At 55.9% G+C, this 24,709-nt stretch overlaps 1 protein-coding gene across 1 annotated transcript; it reads right to left on the bottom strand.

Annotated features, from left to right (window-relative positions):
• Positions 1-7,504: 7,504 nt before the first annotated feature.
• GRK1 (G protein-coupled receptor kinase 1) lies at positions 7,505-23,392 on the bottom strand. The gene is made up of 7 exons (XM_026008807.2): positions 22,694-23,392; positions 21,009-21,136; positions 17,728-17,885; positions 17,166-17,249; positions 14,069-14,193; positions 11,926-12,127; positions 7,505-10,977 (listed from the first exon to the last, which is right to left on the bottom strand). The coding sequence occupies exons 1-7, from the start codon at positions 23,390-23,392 to the stop codon at positions 10,679-10,681; spliced, it is 1,695 nt and encodes a 564-aa protein (XP_025864592.1). The 3' UTR covers positions 7,505-10,678.
• Positions 23,393-24,709: the final 1,317 nt, after the last annotated feature.

Genomic DNA, 24,709 nt, shown 5'->3' with positions numbered 1-24,709 from the left:
AGTCTAAGAAAACTTGAAAGCGTAAGGTTTAACCTTTAATTTATTTCATTTAAATACATCTTTTTATATTGTTAAAAAAAAAAAAAAAAAGACCACCGGTGCCATCTTAAATTGTGTGAGCAGACACGTCACAGCAGAGGACCCGAAGCACCAGCCAGCGTGACAGGCACCCACCTCCCTGGTAATGAGGAGAACACCGACACGAGGGTGAGCCTCCCCCCACCACTGCGCCTTTGTGGGCAAACTGCTAGGGTGAGGCAGGAACTTCGACAGCAACGCCAAAGCGCTCCCTGCAGCATGTGCATGTGCAAGGAACAGAAGGTGCAGGTGCGAGCAGAGCCCCCGCAGGGCCATGCACAGGTGCTGGGGTCTGAGCCCAGGCTGACGGTACCTGCCACCAAAAGCTGTGTGTTCATCACTGTGAGCCCAGGCTTGGCCCAGCACCTTCCTGGGTCTGCAGGGTACGGTGTGCGTGCTGAGGCCACTGTCCTTTGGGGCCATCGCCATACAGAGCCTCGCGCATGTGTGCACTGATGCCGTGCACACAACAGCAGAGCAGCAGGCACGACGTGAGAGGGGTGCACACAGCTGGGGGATGTGGACTGGCGTGAGCAGTGTGGGCTTGTGAAAGGGATGTTAGGCAGCAGCGCCAGCAGCTCCCTCGGGTAAGCGTCCACCTCTTGGTTTCCGCTCAGTTCATGGTCCCAGGATGGTGGGATTGAGCCCCGTGTCGGTCTCCACGCTCAGTGTGGAGTCTGCCTGACTCTCTCCCTCTGCCCCCCCCCCCACCCGCTCTCTCACACTCTCTCTCTAAAATAAATAAATAAATCTGTTTTAAAGTGACATGGGGCAAGGATGCAGGTTCATGGTGTTCTGGTGAGTATAAGGCCATTTATGCAGTTTCAATGCCTGAAAAAAGACACTCTTTATTCACTGATCCTCTCAAACATTTATTGAGCACCCACTGCATACTAAACACTGATCCATGCACTCAGGAAGTGCCAGGGAGCCGATGAACAAAGATCCAGGGAAGCTGGCATTCACATGCGGAAGAGGTGTCAATAATGCATTTTGTAAATGAGGACAAGGCGCTGTAGGCCCCCCAGCGCCTCCTGACCTGACACATGTGGCATTAGTACGTGTGAAGAGCCATGTGGGGCAGGCAGACCTGGTGCAGCTTTGGGAAGAGGGAACACACAAAACAATGAGTCACCACCTGGGTCTCCCTGGAAAGGTGAGGGCATCACGCAGACAGGAGGACTGCGAGGCAGTCAGCCATCCGGAAACCCGACCGCACCAAGGCCTGGTGGGCGGGCCTGGGGAGGCAGCAAGGTGCTTGGGGGGCACCCAGGCCGGCCGGGGGTGCAGCAGCACTGAGCCCACCCACATGGCATCCTTGGACAACCCCAGTATTGACCCCCCCTTCACAGATGGGGAGACCAAGACCCCAGGGGTAAACTGTGAGGACGAGCAGATCCAGAATCCTTCCAAAGCCTGTGTGTGTAACTGCAGGGGCGTCCTGCTTAGAATTCACTTCTTAGAAGCCTCCTGCCCCCACTGCAGCCAGTGTGACAGGTGCATCAGGTTCAACCACTGGCGCCAGCTCACAACCAGACAACCAGTTCACCCACCTCCACCTGACACCAAGGCCCAGAGCGAGCTAGCCTCCATAGGAGCAGCAGTCTGGGATGGGGGACTTTTTAAATGTAATTTAATTCAGCTCTTGCTAAGACAATTAAGAGGAAATCTGTCCTCTTCCGGTCTGAAGATAATCAGAGGGACTGGACAAATTAGTATTGACATTAAGAAGATAATTGAGGCACAAGCTTATATCCGGCAGGGCTCTGAGTCCTGGGGCACTGGCGCCTCTGCAGAAGGCCCACTGGGAAGGCACAGGTGGGGCCGTCAGAGCAGCTGGGGTGACAGACGAGGACAGGAATCCAATGGAGGTGCAGGCACGAGCTGCTGGACAAAACACAGCATGTCAGGCCTCGAGTTAGTGGAGACACGTTTGCTGTGAACTATCGAATTCTGAGAGAGACGCTGGGAATGGCCTTGCAGACGATGGGACGGTTGGGAAAGTCACTGGAGGACACATCACACAACAGGAAGAGGCGCCACACTGCGCCGGGCTTTGGCCACTGTGGCCCCAGATGCGCGGGTTTCACTGGAAGTGGATGACGGCAAAGATTGCCTTTGCTGATGGGAGCCCCAGCAGCAGAGCCCAAAGGAAGGAAGGCGTGTCCCCATGGGGGGGTGGGGGGGTGCACACGGGACCCCAAAGGGTGGGAACCGGGTCCTCAGTGGGGGTCAAAGAGGGTGTGTGTGGTCCCTGGTGGGGGGTCATGGGACACGAGCAGGACCCCGAAGGCCACACAGGGCAGTCTATCTTCTGATGTCTTTGCTGCCCATGCTCCCTTGGACACGTAGCATTGCTTCCTTTCCAGTGGGTTAGGGGTTCAGGGGGTGTGTGTGGGTCATGGGGGTGCACAGGGTCCACGGGGGGCACTGAGGTCCACGGCGGGTCAGGGGGGCACATGGTGTCTCTTGTTTGGATGCATCAGACGGATCTGCCGACCGCAGGGAAGTGCCCAGCAGGTTTCCAGTCCCCGATGAAGAGTCTGACGATTCTGTGCACTCCAGGACATGAAGCGCAGCGTTAACAGGGTTCAGCATTTCCCTTCCTCTGTGAAGCATGCCCAGCAGCCGGCACCAGCTGACCAGTTTGGTAGATTGTGATGTTAGCAGTCATGACATCAGCAAAATATAAAAAAGCAACCACTTTAGTAAAAGCACCGGGTGAGGGAAAAGAGAACATGTATGAGGGCAGCCCTCCTTCCCCTGCCCAGGGCAGTGCCCTGGGTCTCCTACCCCGACCTCCCCTACAGGAACACAGGGCCCGGCGCGCCCCCAGAATCCACTGGGGCTCCCCATAGCGCCTGGCCCAGGGCTGCCACAGCCTGAGCGTGGCCCTGCCAACAGGCAGGCGAGTTGGCTGGTGGCTTTCACCCGCTGGATGCCAGCCGCGCGCCTCCCGCTGCGGTCACTGCTTTCCACCTGAGGCTTTATTTAATCTCCACAATATTTTTTTTTTTTAATTTCACAGATGAAGAAACAGGCCCAAGAATTGAAATACTTTTTCCAAATGGCGGTATCTGGTTGACGGCAGGTCAGCCCAATCCCAAAGCATGACGTCTTCCAGAGGGGAAAGCACGCGCTGATGCGACTGCAGACATCGAACGTGCTCTTTCATTTCTGCCACCAGCAAACGTTCTGGAATTCCCTCCATGCACGAGCCGCCAGGGGAGGCGGGCAGATGAGGGGCTGGACCGCACGGTCAGGGCGCTGCCGCTGCTCCTGCGAAGTGGGCCCTGAGCGCCGTCAGCCCCTGAGGCGGTCCGCGCCGAGACCCGCAGACGGCCCAGCCAAGTGAGACCCCGGCGCCCTCCCTGGCGGCCAGCACCGCCTCGCCCCCGCGGGCACCCAGCCCTGTGTGCTGAGATCCGGGCCTCTGGGCTTCCTGGGGAGGCCGGCGGAGCAGGGGAAGGACCGGTGGTGCGGGGGTGCACCCGGTGGTGGGTGGTCAGAGGGGGCGGGCTGTGTGCCTGCCAACCTAAACTATGGGACCACGTGACACCTTGGCAGGAGCCCTTGTCCTGGGCGCCCACACGGCCCATCCATGCAGACAGGGGGACAGAGTGGGGCGGGGGCAACCTGGCCATCAGGCCTCTCAACCATGTCTGACACTGGTGAGAGGGAGGCGCTGGTGGCGAGGCCTCGCCGTCCTGCTGGGCAGACTGGCTTGGACCCCGTCCTGGCCCCCACCCAACTCTTCTCTTACTGCTTCTCAGTTTTCTGGGTTAGGCTTTGGAGAAACCCAGATGTAAAAGGCACAAGGACCTCTGCCAGTCCCCCTGCCCACTGCCACAGGCCCCTCCCTGAAGCCACTGAGCAAGGAAGTGGAAGAATTCAGAATTTAGTATCTTGAGTCATGGTCAGGGTGACTTAAAAATGCATGAGCAGGCCACTCGAGGAATGCATGCTGCCCTGGACAGCCCGCCTGCAGGGAGGCCCCACATTGAGGCCAGACAGCTTGGCTGGGCAGCCAGGGCCTAGGAGCCAGGACCCCGCCCTCCAAAGGGCAGGAGTGACCGTTATACATGCCGCTTCTACCAGGAAGCAAGTGTTGGCTGAGAGTAGTCCATCTCAGGGCAGGCGCACGATCAATATGTGATGAGGAAATGTTGTGTAAACCTGACTCCAAACAGTATCAGCACCTGCTTCCTGCCAGGTCGGGGCACATGCTGGGCACATCCTTCCTCCCCAGCTGTCTCACCTTCGGGGTCCCATCCAGGTCAGGAGAACTTGCTACAGGCCCATCACATCAGCCTGACTGGCAGAAAAACCAGTTTGTTTAAGCAGATAGGGGTCAGCAGCTCAGGGATCAGAGGCACTTGGGAGTCACCAGTTCTGGGACAAGGACACAGGAGCCCCCAGCTCTAAGAGCAGGATGAGAAGAAATACAGCAATGAGCCAAGAGCCTCCTTGCTCATCCGCAGTCAGTGTGTTTCTCAGGTTTGTCCTTGACCCCGGCAGGTGGGAATCGTTGGGGGTTCATGTGTGCACGCAGCCTGGCTCTTGCTCTCCAGGGAGTGGTGTGCACACAGCAAAACATGACTCCCTCCTGTAACCAGATGACCTTGAAATGAAGCCCAGGGGATAAATAATGTAGACAACGAGCAACCAGAGAAATGGCAGATGGCAGGTCCTGCCTGCCTGTCCTCACGAGTGAAGTGGAACAGGACAGGAGATATGCTCAGAGACATGAATTTTTTAAATTAAAAACACCATCTGGGCTTTGCCAGGAGGGCTGGTAACCATGATCTCTCTAAGGAGCCCAAGCAGGGGGAATCCCGGGGTGGCTCAGTGGTTTGGCATCTGTCTTCGGCCCAGGGTGTAATCCTGGAGTCCTGGGATCGAGTTCTAGGTCGGGCTCCCTGCATGGAGCCTGCTTCTCCCTCTGCCTGTATCTCTGCGCCTCTTTCTCTCTCTCTCTATTTCTGTGTGTGTCTTTCATGAATAAATAAATAAAATCTTAAAAAAAAAAAAAAAAGGAGCCCAAGCAGGACACTCTGCTACATCCCAGATGTGCCCTGTTTCAAGGTCTCAGGCTCATGTGCCTCCAGCACCCAAGAGCATGAAGCCCATCCATGGTTCCGGGAGTGAGAGCACCTTCTGGGCCTTGGATTCGGCCCCACAGATTGTCCAAGGTCTCCTGTTTCAGCCACATGATGTGCGCAGTGCGTGTCTCCACAGCCTGGATGCCAGCCTGCTGACCACACAGACTCAGTAGCAAGTGGTGGCAGGCAAGGGAAGGACAGCTGCCCTCAGGCTTCCTGACTCAAGGGACGGGCACAGGGAATAGCAGGCCAGGCCTGGCAGGGGTGGGGGGCATAGGCTGCAGTGCCTGACGTCCGCTCTCATTTCCCTGTATCACGCCCTGGCCCCCAATACCGTTTAGGCTCTCATCCATTGATCCTGGAGCAAGAAGCCTGACTTTGGAAACACTTTTTTCCCATCGCTAGGGGACTGAGGGTTGGTTTCCACCTACTCAAAGCAAGCTGTTGTCTTTGTTTCATGTGATCTGCAAGGGCCTGCAAACCCACTCCTGTTTGTGTTTGACTTCATGTTTTCACACTGGGATCTGCCTTTCAAACCATGTGCTGTCCATGTCCTGCTGGTCAGGCGGCCACCCTGGAGCCGAGGACAGAGCACCCACTCAGGAAGCAGACATGTCGTCGAGGAAGCTCATCTAGGAAGACCACAGATGAGAGCACACCCGGTGGCTGTGAGGGGAGCAGAGGAAGGCCGGCCCCCAGCTGTCCCAGGCTCCCAGGGGCCCAGCAAGAAGACGTGTCCTGCGCGTCCCGCCTGCCATGTCGGTAGGGTGCCCATGTGCACCATCCTTTCGGCTGCTGAGAATTCTTGCCGTATTTGCCGTACATGTTTTGCAAATACTTGCTACAGCACTCTGGCCATGGCTTCAAGCCCTGTGGGGTCGTCCCAGCCTCCGAGCCACGTGGCACCAGCTCTGGCCATCCCATGTGGGGCTTCCTGCCGCTAGGCATACAAGTGCCTCTCCATTCTGCCCTGGGCCTCCAGGCGGCATAGGAGGACCCTGGGCCCCATGGGGAGTGGCACCACCCCACTACTGCCAGGTGGGGTGGGGTCCAGGTCCCCTCACCTCTGTCTATACCAGGGGGAAGCTGGGGGCTGGGTGGGGAGACACAGCACTTCCTCACAGCGAGGCTACGGGTGTGCATTGTCGATGGGGGCCCTGCCTCGCAGGGCTGGCTCCTTCGTGCCTGTGGCTGGAGGGCCACTCCTCCTGGGGCTGCTTTCCCTGGGCCTGGTGGAGGCCTGTCTAGAGCCTAGCCTAGGTCACAGGAGGCAGAAGGCATCCCCTTGGTCCGGGGCCAGCCTACTGCTTCCTCCTCCCCAGCCTCAGTCTGCCAGGGGCTGTCCCATGTACTGCAAGGGGCTGGTCCTCACAGGTTGGGGGAGGGGGGGACGAGAGTCCACCATGCCCAGAACCGAAGTCAGCTTCGTGCTGTCCTGAAATGGGAAGGTGGCTTATGCTCCCAGCCCTCTGGGCTGGCCTGCAAGGGCCTGGGGACACTGAGTGAGCCGCCAACAACACCACTGCCATTGGAACCTGCAAGAGTGAGGACCAGCCAGACCTGCTGCCAGGAGCCCACACAACCCCACCAACACCCACGTCTGAGGCCTTGTTCATCCAGGGGCTCCCAAGGGCCTCACACAGGGATAAGCAGAGAAAGGGTTTAATCTAACTCCTAGGTCACCCGTGGCCATGGAGGAACCATTTGCTTGCCCAGGTGGACAGGCATCTCTGAGCACCTGGCATAGGTGTGGGAACAGTGAGGCATAAGGGGGCCTGCAGCAGGTGGAGAGAGGAGCACAAACAGGAATGAGACACAGCACCCATGTTTCTCTGAAGTGTCTATACAGCACTCGGCACCTGCATTTCCCTGACATGCAACCCTTACTGCCCCGGTCTCTGGCAGCTCACTCCGCATGACCTCCTGTCCACCTAGTTAAACCCCAGGGCCTGCCTGGGGGCCTCTGTGCAAGGCAGCCACAGTGCCACTCACCTCTGCACATCTCTATTGTGTGCAATAGAAGGGAATGAACGATGCCTATCAACACCTCTAGCTCCTGTGAGCAGCCGAGTAAAGCCACACAACGCACCAGACAGGGTCAGGTGGAGGTGTGCAAATGCAGGTGCTTGGAATTCAAAGTCTGGCAAAGACGGGCGTGGCAAGCAATTATTATAATCTGATAGTTGTACAGAAATGAGAACAGAGGCAAATCGTGTGTGTGCATGTGTCTGCAGAGGGCTGTGTCAGCACACATATGCATGTGCATAGACGTGTGTGTGTGTGTGTGTGTGTGACTTCGAAAGAAAAAATATAACTAGCATTCATAGCATAATCTAGAATCCGTCCTCTGTTTTGCCTTTTATTTTTGCCTTTTTCTGCTTGAATAGAAAGAATTGAAACTGCATTTTTTGTTTTTCACAAACAAGAAGTCCCACTGAGTTGTTTAGATCCCAGCATCTCCGGGGCCCTGCGCTGCCCGGCCTCCTCCTGAGGAGAAATACCCTGGGGGCCGCCCCAGCGTGATCACCCCGTCCACGCAGGTGATCCTTGCTCTGATTCCAGGCCATAGATGCCCGAGTGTCTGAGGCCAGCCCCCGTGGGGTGTGGAGGCCAGTTTCTGAAGACCCCTAGGCAGCTGCAGCACGCAGAACAGTAGGGGTAGTGACAAAAGCTCCTGTGCAGGGGCTTCCCACTTAGGCCTGGTGTGGGCAGTCCCCCAGCCAGAAACAAGCCAGCAGACTGACCAAAGCCCTGAAGCCCTGATGGCCACCTGAGCCTGAGTGAGGAGTCTGTGTCAGGGGCAGCCCTGCAGTCCAGGACGGGCAGCGTGTCCCCTAGACTTCAGCCACAGCGGAGGGGAGGACCATCATACGTGTGGGACAGCCAGACCCCTGGACTGTGCCAGGTTAGGGAGCTGTGCCTGGAAGACCACCCACAGCAGAGACCCCCTGAGACCAGGAAGGAACCCGCAAGCACTGACCTGCCCCTCCTCAGACCCCCAGGAGCTCAGGGGGAGGGTGGGGGTGTCTTGCAAGAGCTGCAATTTCCACATGCTGGGCATCTTACCACAAGCCCCTTGAGACTACCATTCAAGTGTGTGCAGGGTTACCTGTAGATAGGGAGTGGGGGTAGGCCTGGGGCAGCCTGAGCTCCACAGGCCAGGGAAAGGCCCCTCCTGAACAGGCCAAGAGACACGCCCAACAGACCTGCTGGTTCAGCACAGTAACCACTTCCTTACACATGATGAGGATGATCGGCACCAGGCAGGCCAGACCCGGCCCATGACACCTTAACATTAGTGTAGGGTCAGGCTGTGCAATATTCGGGACACCCTCTAAGAACAATATCTACTGCTCATCTGAAATTCAGAGCAACCCATGCCCTGTGTTTTATCTGACCATCCAAGCAGATGGGTCCCCACTGGTGGCTTTCACTGCCACAAGAGGGGTCTCCAGTAATAGGCCTACTGGGCAGCAGCCAGGCTTCCACTCACATGGTTGCTGGAATCACTCCCAGTCCTGGGCCATGGGAACCTAGAACACATTAAATGGTTTAGAAAAGCCAGAAATGGGTCTTTCTTGCACCAAAATGTAGTGATGGGACACATGTGGCCGTCACCTACTTAATGATGCACCATCCTAGAAGTCACACCCAGGTTTAAGGGTGGGCATAGTGGTTGGCCCTGGCCCTGGCCCTGGCCTGCCTGCAGAGACCTACCAGGTGGCAGCTCTGGACTGCACACCAGAAAGCACTGGACACCTCACCAGGCCCCGCTCTTTGCCGGTGGCAGGCTACATGCTTGGCCAGGAGAGAAGGATCTTTCTGGTCCAGGGGCACTTCCAAGGTAGAGGCTTCAGATGTAGGTCTTCCAAAGAACACATCTGATTCTCTCCACCACCTGGCTGATGTCTACACCCCGGACAACTGTGTGTGCCACACACAACTCCCTGCATGGCCCAGCACCTGAGCAGTGACTCTCCCGTGGGCTGCAGGACCCACTGTTCCCTGAGGGTGGAGGGACCTGGACTGCACACGGACTTCTGCTGGCAATGGCCCCCCAAAACTCAGGGTCGATGGCCTAAGGGTGGGGGCGCCCCAACACTCGGGGTTGAAAGTCTGAGGGCGGGGGCACCCCAACACTGAATGCTCCAATCCGAGGGTGGAGACCCCCCCATACACTCGGGGTTGATGGCCTGAGGGTGGGGACAACCTGGGACTTGGGGTTGGCTCTCCAAGGCAGCTGGGACAGGAGGGGGTAACCCCAGTGCACGTGCTGAAACCAGGTAGGAGGACCCTGCACTCACTCCCTCGCAGGTCCCAACATCCCCTCCTTGACGCTGTGGCATCTTCCTGGGGGCACTCTTCCCAAACGGTCCCCACACACACAGTCTTCCGTCTCACAGCCACATCACGTGGCTCTCTGCCTGTCCAGTGTGTGACACGGCATGCAGGTTGTAGAGACTCAGAAATTCTTCCCTAGTCGAGGCAGAGACCCTTCTGAAAGTACTCCACAGGCCTTGGACCACCGTTCCACCCCACCCGAGCCCTGTGTGCAGTATGGGATTCCCAGGTTGACGCCACCACATCTCAGTTCAGGAGGCCGCTACCACAGGAACCATGTTCTCCCCATCAGGACACATACAGCACACAGGGACCGTGGGGTTAAAGGTGAAGCTGGAAACACAGGGGCCAGTGCCGATGATGCCCTGTGGCCAGAGGCTAAGGGAGGGCACCCCATAGGTGCTGCTGCCTCTGGGGACACAAAGAGGCTGCCCCCAGCCCACCGTAGCTGGACAAAGGGCTGTGCCAGGAGGCAGAGTGGGGTGGTGAGCAAGTGCTTGGGTTGGAAAGAGAAGATTCCTGCACACCTGTCTGCCCAGGGGGTGGGCAGCTTTGGGCCCGGGTGCCACCAGCTGGAGATGTTCTCGGGACAGAGAGAAGCCACCCTCAGCCCCTCCTCTGGGACACCTGGGCCCAGCCTGGTCAGGGCAAGCCAGGAGCCCGCACCACTCAGCACCCAACAGGTGCCAGCACCACCAGTGGGCAGTGGGTGACCAGTGCAGGCCCTGGCAGCAGCCAGCCAGCACGGGAGGTGGGGGCAGAAGCCAGGCACAGCCCAGGCCCCTCTGCTAGTGCGCAGGAGCCACCGGCTGTGGTCTGCCAACCCCTGAGCCAAGTGGGAGAAGGCATCCCCCAGACGGCAGGGCTCTGGGACATCACAGTGACGGTGCCGGAAAACAAATGGAGCATCCACCGATGTGGACAGCCCTCCGCCCCAGCAGCCCAACATGAGAGCCCGAGTCGTGCATTCTGGCATATTCCACGTGGGAACCACCATGGCATCTTTCTGAGTGAAATGGGGGAAAGGAAGTGGACTATTTATGGGCTGGGCTCCTCAGCAGCAGGACTCTGTGCACTCTGGCCTCTCCCCAGGCGCCCAGCGGCTCACAGAGGCATCCTCGCCCCTGTGGGCTGCAGAGCAACCTCTTTCTGCACGTTTAGGAAACCAGACACATCCCTGACTTGGACGCTGGGGCTGCCTCCTCCACGGCGATCCCCTTCATGTCATCAGGCATCTGCCCATCAGCGCGCCACACATTCAGCTCTGCGAACACGCCTGTCTCGATCATCTCCTCCTGCCAGGGGATGGAGCAGTTGCCCGTCGCGAACTCCTGGAAGAACTCTGTGTCGGCTTTGTCAAAGATGACACCCTTGACCGTGGAGAAGGCACCCACGTCCTGGATGTTCTTGGCATAGACGGTCCGTGAGTCTGGTACAAAGGGGGGCGTCAGCATCCCTGTGAGGAGAGAGAAAGCACAGGATGCGGGACACCACGAAAGAAAAGAGACACCCGCATGCTCAGTGAGCAGGGCCACTCTTCCCAAGGTGACCCGGTGGCTCCAGACAGGCTTCCCAGTGCCCAGCGGCATGAGTAGGACACAAGGGCCTTAGTGTCAGGCTGGACGCGCTTCCCCGGGTGCCCACCACGCTCTGGCCGGCATTCTCATACCAGCCTCCCCGAGGCGTCATCAGCGGCACGTGGGACACCTTGAACCCAGCTCAGGACTTAGCTCCTCGTCTTCTTTCCAAAGCTGCTTCTCTTCCAACCTGCTCAAGATCCCTGGCGCCCTAGTCTCCAGATACAGAATACCAGACACACCCTGGCCCCAGCCTCTCCCGGCCGCCATCCTCCCCACACCAGCTCCCCCAGCAGAGCCCCTTCCCTGCAGAAGTATCTTCCGTCCTGGGGTATCTGATGCTCAGGGCTCCCGCGTGGAGTCCCGTATTCACACGCCTCCTACAGAGTCTGTGGTAAGGCTGCGTCCACACATGTGCACCTGACACCTGACACCTGACACCTGACAACACATACTGTTGAATGAATCAGTTTGTACTAAGCAGACAGCTTGAGGAATCCCGCACTATCCCGGGTACAGCTCCTCAAAAGTGCAGGGTGTAGGAATTGACACAGAGGCCTGGGCCTTTGGTTCCCAGAGCAGCATGTCCCCCACGCATCCCATCCAACTTCTACCAGCTGGAGAAACCTGTGCGTTAACCCCCAGGTCTGGGTTGTAGAGTGACAGGGCTGGGGGGCGGATGGTCATCGGGGCAGGAGGGTGGCTGGGCGAGGCTCTGCTGGCATCGCCACTAATCTCAGGACCTGCCAACAGCAGGCCAGGCAAGCACGGACCCCCCCCAACAGCCCACCCTCGACCCCACAGATCCAAAGATGAGGAGACAGTACCAGCCTCAAGCTGCCTCCAGTTGATGTCCTTGAAGAGGGGGCTGGCGCGGAGCCCATCACATGTCCCATCTCTGAACCCCAGGCGCTTCTCAGGGTCCTTCTCCAGCAGTGCCTCACAGAAGTCCTTGCTGACCTGGCTGAACTTGTCTGGGTACTTGATGGCCTCCGAGAGGACCCGCTGCTTCAGCTCCTTGTTCTCTACCTGCACGGCAGGACACACCGCATCACACGGAGCCCGCAGAGTCCATGGAGTCCGTGTACGGCTGGGCCAGTGTGCCTCCCAGGAAGACACATGCGCACATGACCACGCAAAGGGCTCAGGACCTCCAGCCAGAGGACAGGCCCCCGCAGTGCTGGTCGAGGCAGCTGTGGTGCCCAGGGAGCTACGGGCACACTTACTTAACTGTCCCTCACCCCCTGGAGGGAACAGGAAACAGAAGACTGGGTGGAAGCAGGGCCAGCCAGTGCTGCCTGGTTCTGGGTCTGCTTTGCCACAGACCCCCATTCCCAGCAACCAGGGAAAGGGCCTGCACAGCCAGTAGGAGGCCCCACTACGACCCCAGATCGCCCTGTGCCTCGGCGGCCTGTCTCCACCCAGCTCGGGCAAACACAGGCCATCTGCTTTTGCCATGGATTAGATCCGTGTCTCCAAAAACGTCACAGACCCAGGCTCGCCCACAGCTACCCTTCTGGGATGTTTCTTTCCTTCGCCACGCGAGTCTGACACTTGAGACAAGGAGCTGTGTGGGCCTACCACGCTTGTTCTGTCCGAGCCCATCGGGAAACCAGGGTTCTGCTCGGGGCTGTGGGGTCTCCCCCACCAGAGGTCAGGCCCCCATGCACAGACCACACATGGCTTTGCCTTGCCTTGGTCTTCCAAGTGGATGTCAGGAGAGCAAACGGGTTAGTCAAGTTCAGGCTTGTGTGCAGAGACCCCAAGCAGCCCCGTGAGTGAGCGGCAGAGACACCACTCTCAGGAGACTGCACATGGCTTATTTCCACACGTGTCTCAGGGCCAGAGTGGGCCTGGGGATGGACATGCTAGGAGAGGACCCCACACAGTGAAGTGAGAGGGACGTGACCTCCAGGCATGCCTAAACACTGCTGTTTGCCACAGCTGCCCCTGAGGTGCCCCTCACCCTGGTTCCTGTCCACCTGGCTGACCACAGCCACCAAGCCTCAAGCCCACCCACACCTGACCCATGAGAAGAGGCTGGCTTTGCTCCCTCAGTTTTGAGCAGGTGGTAAGGTCCCCAGATATCATCTATGGGCACCCCTCTTCTCACTGTGCTTGAGAAATCTGTTTTTTACAGATGGCAGGTTTGTGGCAACATGGCAGCACATGAGTCTGTTGGCACCATTTTTCCAACAGCACATGCTCACTTTATGTTTCTGTTATGTGGTGTTCCTCACAAGATCTCAAATGTGTTCATTATCATTATATCTGTTATGGTGGTCTATGATCAGTGATCACAGCTCACTGAGAACCCTGAGGACGGTCAGCTCTAAATAATTTGCTAATTAAGGTACATGGACTGTTTCTTAGACATAAAGCCACTGCTCGCTATGCAGACTACAGCACGCTGTAAACACAACTTTTACATCGACCAGGAAACTGAGAAGTTCATCTCACTCACTTTACCATGGCATCGCTTCATTATGGTGGTCTGAGCTGGACCCAAGTGGTCTCTGAGGTGAGCCCGACTCTGGGCACATGGTGCAGGAGATGGGCATGGTGGGGGTCAGGGGTTAGGCATAGCAAGCCCATGCCTGCTGCCCCCTATTCAGAAAGGCTGCCATCCATGTCAGAGCAGGTTCTCAACACGCAGGTGACGGGGAACTTGCTGTCTGCAGCAGAAGCACGAAGGGGGCAAGCCTGCACCTCTTTCCTCCCAGGACCGGCTTGGCCTGGGGGTGCCAAGCGCTGCTCTCAGGGGAGGTTTGGGGAGGCCCAGGCATGGCTGGTCCTGAAACACATCTTAGCATGGGGCGCTCCCTGATATGAATAGATGAGGCCACCCTGTCTCCTCTCCTGCCCAGAAAGGACTTGCCACAAGAAGCCTAGCACTCAGGAAGGGCCAGCTGCCCCCTAAGGATGGTGGTCATGGGGTGGCTATAGGACACATCCCAAGAGACCTCCTACCTTCTCTCCTCGGGCACGGAAGGGTCCTCTGGCTGCGATCATCTCATACAGTGTGACCCCCAGAGCAAAGTAATCCACGGAAAAGTCATACTCCTCACCACGCAAGAGCTCAGGGGCCATGAAGCCTGCCGGGCAAGACACAGCGCATGGTGGTGAGCACTCCCTGCCCTGGCAGGTGCACAACTGACACTGCCCTGCACACGACTATGGACTTCCCGTCCTACCCCTTCTGTGCTGGGGCTGCCCATATACTGTGAGGTAGTGAGCAGCACCCCTGGCCACACCGAGAGTTAGAACCCCCAGCTGTCATGCCCAAAACTATCTCCAGACACTGCTGAGCATCTCCTCTGGCAGAGCTGCCCCTGGTTGAGAACCACTGCTCGCCACATAAGCAGTGAAGCCCCATCTCCCCCATGGCACCCTGGGCACACAACCAGACAGACAGTCCTTGCTCACCACACAGAGCAACTGTGACCTGTGGTGCCATGTAGCACATGTCAGAGACAGGTGCTAGGGGGGTATGGTCAGAGACAGGTGCTGGGGGATATGGTCAGAGACAGGTGCTACCAGCTCCTTTCCAAAAGGGCCCAGTGGACAAATTTAAGCAAAACAGTCCAAAAAGCAATGCAGATGCCCATCACTGCCCCATAGGCACTCATGCCAGGTCTGTGCCACATCAGGGGAGCTGGGGCCATGTGGGGAGCCCTGCATCTTGGAAGGTTCACACCCCTGAAAGCAAGCCCTAGACCTCCCTAAACTGCCACTGTATGGAAGCCAGCCAGCACATAGGAGGGGCGGGCAGTCCATTCCCTGGGGACCAGGGGCAGGTGCTATGGGTTGGGATGGGGCTTCTGTGCCCAACGGCTTCAGACATTCCAAGGTAAGCAATGCTAATGTGTCTGTTGATTTCTGGTACTGCCTGGCCCTCAATATACCAAGTTCAGAGCCAGTCTCTAAGAGGGGATGTGCTTGGCAACAGCAGCCAAGCTGAGGTGACCACAGACTCACTTCTTCCCAAAGAGGCTACAGGAGTCAAACTCCATAGACCCTTCTGGCCCTAACAGCCTATCTCCCCTTTGTGGGTCCACTTCTCAGGAATTATCCAAATGGCTCAGATGCTGTGAGAAAGACATGTTTAACAGACCACCACTTTCAGATTAAAACAGGGCCTGGGAGAAAGCCTCACCAGGCTAAAGGGAGGGGATCAATTTCTGTAGCAAATATCCCAGGGGTGGGTGGCCTCTAGTCTGCTTCCCAGCTCAGTCCAGGTTGACACATCATTTTCTCTCTCCAGGACCTACATGGCATCTGGGACAAAGTAACAGAAAACATCTGTCACCTGAAGGAGCAGATGGGTGAGTAAGTGAGTGAGTGGGTGAGTGAGCAAGCAGGTGAGTGAGCAGGTGGGTAAGTGAGAAGGTGAGTGAGTGAGTGAACAGGTGGGTGAGTGAGTGAGTGAGCAGGTGAGTGAGCAGGTAGGTGAGTGAGTGAGTGAGTGAGTGAGTGAGTGAGTGAGCAGGTAAGCAAGCGAGTAAGTTAAGTGAGTGAACACTACTCAGTCTAGTTATTAATTCCTCCTCACATTGACTCAGCCCTGTGTCTGGGCTGGAAACCCTGTGGGTTCGGAGGGCACGCCCACAAGTCCTCTGTGCCTGGGTCACAGCTCGATGACTGCGTGCAGAGGCTTGGCTCCAGGGGCTCCAGCAGGCAGGGCACAGAGAGGCCAGGGAGAAGCACACAGTAGGCTGCAGCCCAACCTACGCCTGCCTCCCCATCTGCTGCACCTCTTTGGAGGTCACACCCTGAACCTGACCCCAAATGCTCAAAAGATGCATCCTCAACTCAGAGAAAGGCAGCAGCCATGGCAAAGCCAGGGGGCCCTCTGGTGGCCGGCAGAGGCTCGCATTCTGTGCCACCGGGGGCGGGTGTTGCTCAAATCAGACTACTTGGAATCCAGCTTGTGGTGCCTTATTCTCTGGGGCTTTCTCCTAATGATTGGAATCACCCTAAAATATGTGGAGAGTGTTTCTGCTCACATGATCGCACACAGGGCTGGAAGGTCATAGACTAAGGCCAAAGATCTGGAAAACTCAAGATAGGACCTTCCCTAAATGAAGCCTCAGATGAGGACAGACCCTCCATGACATCAGGGACAACCCCAAAGGGGCCCAGAGCACAGGACAGGAGGATTCAGGGACACAGACAGTCCAAGTGGCCCCAATCTCAGTGGCAGCATTTCCCCCAAAGTCACATTAAACCAGGAAAGGATTTTCTGGGCATCCCTGGACCTTCTGGAACATGGAAGGGCAGGGCATTGACCCCACGTGCGGCGGGCACAGGTGTAGGGGCCGCATCATGGCACTGAGTCCCCCTGCCCCTGGGCTGCCTGCTGCACCCACCCCAACTTGAAGGCCCTGCTTCCCCCACCTGAGGGGAGTAGAGGTGTGGGGGAGCAGCAGGATGTGTTGTGTGTGCACACACACATAGACATGGACACGTGTGCACATGCATGTGGACATGTGTGTGCATGTTGACACATGTGCACATACACATATGGACATGCATGTGCACATATGAACACGCCTGCATGCAGCCACAGATGCATGTGTGCATACGTACATACACACAAACACGTGTGCACACACAGGCACACATTCTGGACAAGAGAAGCCCCCTCCAAGCCTCACCCTCTACCCTGGATTCCCTTGGACTGCAAAGACCCTGGCTACATGGAGGGGGGCTACCCCAGGTGGCTCTCCCAGTCTGCCCACCTCAGTGGGGGTCTTATTCTCTTGAAGGCAGGCTGGTGACCAATGTAGTGCAGACCCTTAGGTCTCTGACCAACAGGGCTGAGCACTCAAGACAAATGCACTCTGCTAATGTCCAGGAAGCCACTGATGCAGAAGCTGCATCACAGAGGCTGTGGCCAGAATTGCCGCCCCTCCAGCAGCTACAACCTGCCGGGCATATGCCCTGGCCAGAGCCAGTGGTTTCACTATTTGCTATGAGGGGTGGGGATACCCAAAGGTCCCCAGGGCCTCACGCCCACCCCACCCCCAGAAAAGAGGTGGCCCCATGCTTGACCTCGGGCACTAACCTGGGGTCCCTGCATAGCCCTTGGTCTTGGTCTGCCCGTCCTTCAGCTCCACAGCCAGACCAAGGTCAGAAATTCGGATATTGCCTGAAAGCAAACATAGGCTGAGGTCACACACGGCTCCACAGAACTAGGGCACTTTGATTCCCAGCACCTGCAGGAGCCAAGTGCAGCCTCTGCACACATGCACACACTTGCACACAAGGGCACGCCTGTGCCCACGGGCAGGCACTCACAGCACATGCCCACCCAAGGGCCCCGAGGCCTCTGCACCCCCCACCCTGTCCCCAGCAGAGGACAGCACCTGTCACTGTGATTGGGGGCACAATCCACCCAAATCCCATTTCAAGAATGCCCCACATTTGTGTGACTTAAAGACACAAAGGGAGGGTATCTAAAAGGACATAAAGCAAACCGAGATCTCTATTTACCATCTAATGAGAATCCCATAAAAGGCACAAAGAGTGACCAGTCTATCCTCTTATGGATGATCTGTTGGGCCACGGAGGAGAGCCTGGTGAGGGGAGGCTGGGCAGGAAAATGCCAGGAGGGGAGGCTGCCTCACCATCATCATCCAGAAGTACGTTCTCAGGCTTGAGGTCTCGGTAGACAATGCCCCTCTGATGCAGGTGCTCCAGGCCACTGATGATCTGGGCTGTGTAGAAGATAGCACGTGGCTCCTGGAAGCCAGGGCTCTCCTCATTCACATTGTAGATGTGGTACCTGGGTCAGACCACACAGAGGCCCATGACTCTCTGGGACAACAAGTGGGATGCCCACAGTTTCTAAGGAAGTAAAATCTCCCAAAACAGTGAGAGCCTCAGAATCCCATGCTGTCAGCGAAGTGTCTGGTCACTGTGGGGCCCCAGCATCAGCCAGAAGAGCCTGCAGCAGTGCCAAGAGGCCCTGGCAGCTGGTGTTTGTGTCCTCACAAACCTGTCACCACAACCATTGCGAGAAGAGCAAGGCATAAGAGCTCACTGCTCTCCCCACCTCACCCACACTGGTCTGCACAGGCTAGAAAATGTACCCCAGAGCCATTTCACCATTGCCAGCCAAATGAGGAAGGGCAGAGGATGGTGAAGGGCCCGGGGCAGGGAGCCTGAGTCCCCTCAAACGTAAGCAGTCAATCCAGTGTCCATGGAAGCACGTTGGCCATTTCACCGAGCCCAAGCACAGACTCCTGGGTGGGCCTACTGTAGGTAGGGTTTCCTTCCTGCTTCTCTCCTCCTATGACTGTGCTGCTCATCTTTTCCACTATTACTTTCTACAGAGAAGCAAGATCTAACAAATAAAAGGAAACAAATTATTTATGTCAGGTAGCAATCAGTGAGAGGCAGGCCAAGAAAACAGGAGAGAAAGCCTCAAATCAGCCATGATGACAAGATAAATGGCTTTTATGTTACATTTATATTATAGTATAGTGCAGTATATTTAGTACAGTGTAGATAAGGTATGTAACATTGTGTAGGATAGTATAGAATAGCACAGTGTAATATTGTGTAGTATGATGTAGCGTGGTAGAGTTAAGCACAGCATATCACAGGGCAAAAGTGTATAATGTAGTACAGCATGACACGGCATCACATAATACAGTGTGATGGAGTATAGTGTAGTACAGTATAGTGTGGTATATAGTACAGTGTAGTACATGTAGCATAGTATAGTGTGATAGTGTAGTACGGTGTAGCATAAAGTAACATAGAGTAGTAAGGCATAATACAGCATAGTATAGTAGAGAGCAGCATAGTGCAGTATGGTGTAATACAATACAGTGTAATGTAGAATGGCATAATGCAGTGTAATATACAGTAGTGTAGTAAAACATGGTATAGCATAGTATAGTATGGGACGGCACGGTGTAGCATAGTAGGGTGTAGAAGTACATAGCAATGTAGTGTAGTATGATTTAAAGTAGTATATAGCATGATGTATTATGGTGCAGCATAGTGTGGCATAGTATAATATCAGTAGTTTAATACGGTATAACGTAGCATAGTGTGGCATGGTTTAGTAGAGTGGAGTGGAGTGTCATATGGTGTAATATCATGTCGTGCAGTATGGTGTAGCATAATCTAGTATAGAGAAGTATAGTGTAGTATAGTGTAGCATAGGGTAGTAGCATAGTATGGTGTAGTGTAGTGTAATACAGAATAGCATAGTACATCATAGTATGGATGGTATGGTATGGAATGGTGTGATGGGGTACAGTGCAGCACATGTAGGATAGTAGACAATGGTGTAGTATAATACAGAGCAGTACTATAGTATGATATAGTACTGTATAATGTGGTATAGTGTACTATAATCTGGTACAATGTATTAGTGTAGTATGGTACAGTGTAGTATGGTGTATAATATTGTGTAGTGTGGTATGCTGTAGTATAATGTACTATAGAGTAGTATGGTGTAGTGCGGTATAGTATAGTACTATGTAGCAATATATAGTATAATATACTGTAGCATACTGTAATATGGTGTGGCGTAGTACAGTTTAGTATAGTATAATACAGTGTAGGACAGGGTGGTATAGTACAGTACAGTGTGCTGTAGCGTGGTGTAGTATAGTACAGTGTAGTGTAGTATGGTATAGTAGAGGACAGTGGGGTGTAGTACAGGATGGTGGGGTGTAGTACAAGACAGTGGGGTATATAGTACAGGACAGTGGGGTGTAGTACAGGACGACAGGGTGTAGTAGAGGACAGTGTAATGTAGTACAGGATGGCAGGGAGTAGTACAGGACAGTGGGGTGTAGTACAAGACGGCAGGGTATAGTACAGGACAGTGGGGTGTAGTACAAAATGGCAGGGTGTAGTACAGGACAGTGGGGTGTAGTACAAGATGGCAGGGTATAGTACAGGAGAGTGGGGTGTAGTACAAAATGGCAGGGTGTAGTACAGGACGGCAGGGTGTAGTATAGGACAGCGGGGTGTAGTATAGGATGGCAGGGTGTAGTACAGGATGGCAAGGTATAGTACAGGATGGTGGGGTGTAGTATGGTGTATATGATGCCCTGTAGTAGGATGCAGTACAGTACAGTGTCATGATAGTCTCTGTTCTCTAGGTCATGTTGCATGAACCTCCTAGTCTCTTCTCTCCTCTCCATGTGGTTTCACAAGCGTTCCTTAGTCAAGGCCTCAGAATTCCCGCCTGGAAAACATGGCCAACATACACATGACATATCTTCAATGAAGCTGAATCCACCAGGGAGAATGGAGGCAGGGGCTTGCACAGAACACCAACAGCAATGGCCCCATCTGTGACATGTGACACCCTTTCAGGTGTCTTACACATATTAACAGACTCTCCATAATGCCCCGAGAACACTAGTTTTACAGACCAGTGCATGGAGGCAAGAGCAGTCAGACTGCCTGGGCTGCACCTGGGTCTTTCCCTACTGAAAGCCAGTGGCCTGACATCCTCCAGAGTCCAGGGCTGGGTCCTCAGACGCCCGGCAAATCCAGACACTGTATCCACTGGCAGCAAAGCGCCGGTCCCAGAACTTGGCCACGTCATGTTTCCAGCTCTGCCATCATCCCCAAGAGCAGGTCACAATGCAGTGTCCTCAACCCCTGCCCTCCACCCAAGCCTTCTTTCGTCTGTCTGCCCAGTTAGCATTTGCTCTGTGGCACCCTGTGCTCCTGCTGCCTCCACCCCTATGTGGCCACATGAATCTCAGGTCCACCAGGAGCTAGAGAGCCACGGGCCATATGCCCGTGGTCCCACATTCACATAGGACTGCAGAGTATCAGCCACTGGGGGACAGGAGGAGCATGTTGATGGGGGCCCAGGGCTTTACCTCAGGTCACCATATTCTCTACACGTGTGGGCAGCCCCCCCACTTACCTTATGTCGCCTCCATTCATGATGGTCATCACCAGACAGAGGTCAGTCTTGGTTTCAAATGCATAGGCCAGAGAGACTATAAACCTGCTGTGTACCTTTGCTAGAATCTTCTTCTCCACCATAGCACCCTGAAAAGCAAGATGTCGAAATATTATCAGGTTTAAGCAGGATGTCACCAAAAAGACCAAGTCCCACATGCCAGAAAATAGATGCAAACACACTTGAAGGAGCTTGCACCACACAATTGCAAACAACCTACAGACATCTCACTCATCCCCCAACCAGCCGTGCAAATGTGTGGGTGTACAGAGGACTCGCCAGCAAGGGGCAGGAGTCAGACCACCAGCCTTAAAAACACCGGAGGACCCAGCACAGGCAATGGCAGCCTGTGTGGTGCTGACCTTCCTTCTGGGCCTTCGGTACACCCGGCCAGCTTGCCCACCACAACCCCAGGCCCCAACCTCCTCTCCAGGCCCTGGGCAGCGGCCAGCCAGGGACCCAGCAGCATCTCTTCATCTTCCAACTGTATTTTAAAACCTCACGATGTCCATTTAACATGTTTTTTAAAATTATGTTTGGGTAAGGAGGGTAGAATTCCTTTTGGAAGGAGGGATCCTGGTGTTCTGGGAGCCCTCTGCATCCACACTACGGAGCAGATGTCAGGTTGCTCTTGCTGAGTATTAGGCTCAGTGAGGACCCCGACCTTGGACAGAAGATGCTGGGTTCAGACCACACGTGGACAGTTGGAAGGGATGCCTGCTTGTCCCGTAGCCCCAAAGGGACAGCACTACTGAGAAGCCCTGGGGTGGGCACCCTGGGTGGCTGCTGTTAACCCCAAAAGTTGCATTTGTGCTCCATTGGCAGGAAAGACAAGGAACCATATGGGATGAGACAAGCTCCTACAACACAGCAGCTTCCACTGTCCTGCCTCAACGGAGCCTGACCCCCATGCAGAGCAGACCCCATGCAGCAACCCCATGTGCTTGGTTCACTCCGGCCCGGAGAAAGCATGGCGGATGCTACCAGGCTTGGCTGGTCTCCCAGCGGCTGGACTCCCAGCGTGCTCTCCATCACAGACAAGCCAGGGCCAAGAGAGCTCCAGGAAGCCAACAGCCTCCCCCAACACTTGTTCCCATATTTCATGATGGTGGTAAAAACACAAGACGGCTGGCAGGAGGGGCACCTAGGATGGTGCAGTCAGTTGGGTGTCCAACTCTTGGTTTCAGTTCAGGTCATGATCTCAGGGTCAGGGTCATGGGACTGAGTCCTGCGTTGGGCTCTGCACTCAGCTCAGAGTCTGCTTAAGACTCTCTTTCCCTCTGCCTTTATCCCACCTTCCCCACTCGTGCACACGTGTTCTCTAAAATAAATCTTAAAAAAAAAAAAAAAAGATGACAGCTGGCAGGATATGCAATACCGCCCACACTAACAAACACCTCTAAGGCCGCCTCTGATGAGGGGTCAGGGCAAACCCTGTGGTGTGCAGAGTGCTGGGCCAGGGTGGCAGAGCTGAGGACAGCCCCCTCTATGCCCCGGGGGCCAGGCCCTTGGCTCAGGATCAGGAGGCTGCCCAATAGGAGGGGCCCAGTGTCCCAAGGTCAGAGGAGCCAGCCCACAAAGGGCCCCGCGCAAGACTGGACACGGCCCGATGGCCCTCCCACCACCGTGAACAGTCAGCTGCCCACCTGGTACCCCTTCCTTTTCTTGAGTCTTTTCTTGTTGAGCTTCTTACACGCATACAACTTGCCAGTCGCCTTCATCTGGCAGGCAGACACCTCCCCGAAACCACCTTTCCCCAGGACCCTGAAGTCCAGGAACCAGTCCTCCCCCGTAGGCTGGGCCTCCAGCCACTTCCACTGCAGGAACCTCTGGAAGTACAGGCTGCCCAGGTACTCCTGGAAGGGCACCTGGCTCAGGTGCTCCAGGGTAGCCTGCAGCAGGGGCTGGAACAGCCCATCCTCACTTGCCGTGGGCCCTTCCCGGAACTTGGCCACTACCCCCTCCTCCAGGAAGCTGCAGAAGAGCTTGGCCTGGGGGTCCAGGTACTCAGCCAGGATGGCCCGGGCCTTCTGTGGCCGGAGGTCGTCATCTGCAGTGTCATAGTCCTCGATGTCCTTCCAGAGCTCCAGAGCTGGCACATGCCTCTCATCAGCCCCCAGGAACTGCTGGAAGAGCCGCTTGCCGATGGGCTGCTCTGAGCACACACTTTGGAATGCCAGGTCCAGGCTCTCCCGGAGGCCCTCACACTTGGACAGTGGAGGCAACTTGAGCTTAGCCAGGTACTTCCTGTCTCGAGAAGATGGGCCACTGCTCCCATCGAAGCTGCCCCGGGCGGCAATGAAGGCGGAGTTGGCCACCACCGTCTCCAGGGAACCGAAATCCATCCTGGTGCTGGCCTCCTGCCGAGATAGGCACGAGAGGCCTGACCCACTGTCCGGGGCCTGTGCCCCCTGCCCTCCCCAGACTGCAGGCGTCCCAATAGGTGAAGAGTGACTGGGGGCCTCGCCGGGAGCCCAGGGAACCCAGCTGACACAGCTCCAGCCAAATCCCAGCCCGGGGTCACAGAGCAGGTGCCAGAAAAAGACAATCCTCTAAGCTGCTTCCAGGCGGATTAGATGCCCATCCTCCCCATTGCTTCCTCTGAGGACAAAGTGCAGACCCCGATGCACCTCCCTGAAGCTGCCCTGTTGGGTCCTCAGCCCTAGCAGGTGGCGCACCTGCTTGTTCCCCTGCGTGAGCCAGAGGCCAAACAGAAAGCAGAGGGGCCCGGGAGAAACCCCAACTTAATATAAGATGGCTGTGGCTTTCCTACTGTATTTCATTTTTGTCTTAAGAAAATAGAAAGCAGGAGGAAAAACAGCTGATAGCAGGAATTCAGAGAGAAAAAACCCCACAGTGAACAGCTCACTGGGTATTCGAGAGTGAAACCACTGGGAGGGGGACTGGTTAGTATGTGGGGACCTGGCCTGACACTGACAGGAGCCTGCCCTCAGGTCACCTGCCAGCTCTGAGGACCTAAGGTAACCTCAGCACCTGCCGGGGGATCAGCTCCGCATCAGCTCCCTCCCCTCTCCTGAGCTGTGCCAGCAAAACATAAACACCCAAGAGAAGCTTCAGGTGAAGTTAGAAGCAGGAGACCCCCAGCCACATCCAGGGCTGAGGCCTCAAACAGAGAAACAGGAATGAGAGGGCAATGATGAGCCCAGGGATACACCTGGAGGCATATCTGGGGGAAACACCTGGGGGACACACCTGGGGCACATCCCTGAGGGACACACCTGGGGGTACACACCTAAGGGCACACATCTGGGGGCACACTCCTAGAGGGACACACCTGGGGCACACACCTGGGGGACACAACTGGGCACACCTCTGAGGGACACAACTGGGGCACACAGCTGGGGGACACAACTGGGGCACATCCCTGAGGGACATTCCTGGGGGCACATACCTAGGGGGACACGCCTGGGGGTACATACCTAGGGGGACACGCCTGGGGGTACATCCCTGAGGGACATACCTGGGGGCACACACCTAGGGGGATACACCTGGGGGCACACCCCTGGGGGACACCCCTGGGGATGCCAGGACCAACAGAAATGTCAGACTCATATAGGCAAGGTGTTGTCCGTCTAGTATGCAGCAGGTACTCTGTAAATGTGTAGGGGAGGAAGTGATGGGGGTCGGTTAGAGTTTGAAGA

The sequence above is a fragment of the Vulpes vulpes genome, chromosome 6 (assembly GCF_048418805.1).
Source record: "Vulpes vulpes isolate BD-2025 chromosome 6, VulVul3, whole genome shotgun sequence".
Classification (NCBI taxonomy): domain Eukaryota; kingdom Metazoa; phylum Chordata; class Mammalia; order Carnivora; family Canidae; genus Vulpes; species Vulpes vulpes.
This window is presented reverse-complemented; position numbering and strand designations above follow the sequence as displayed.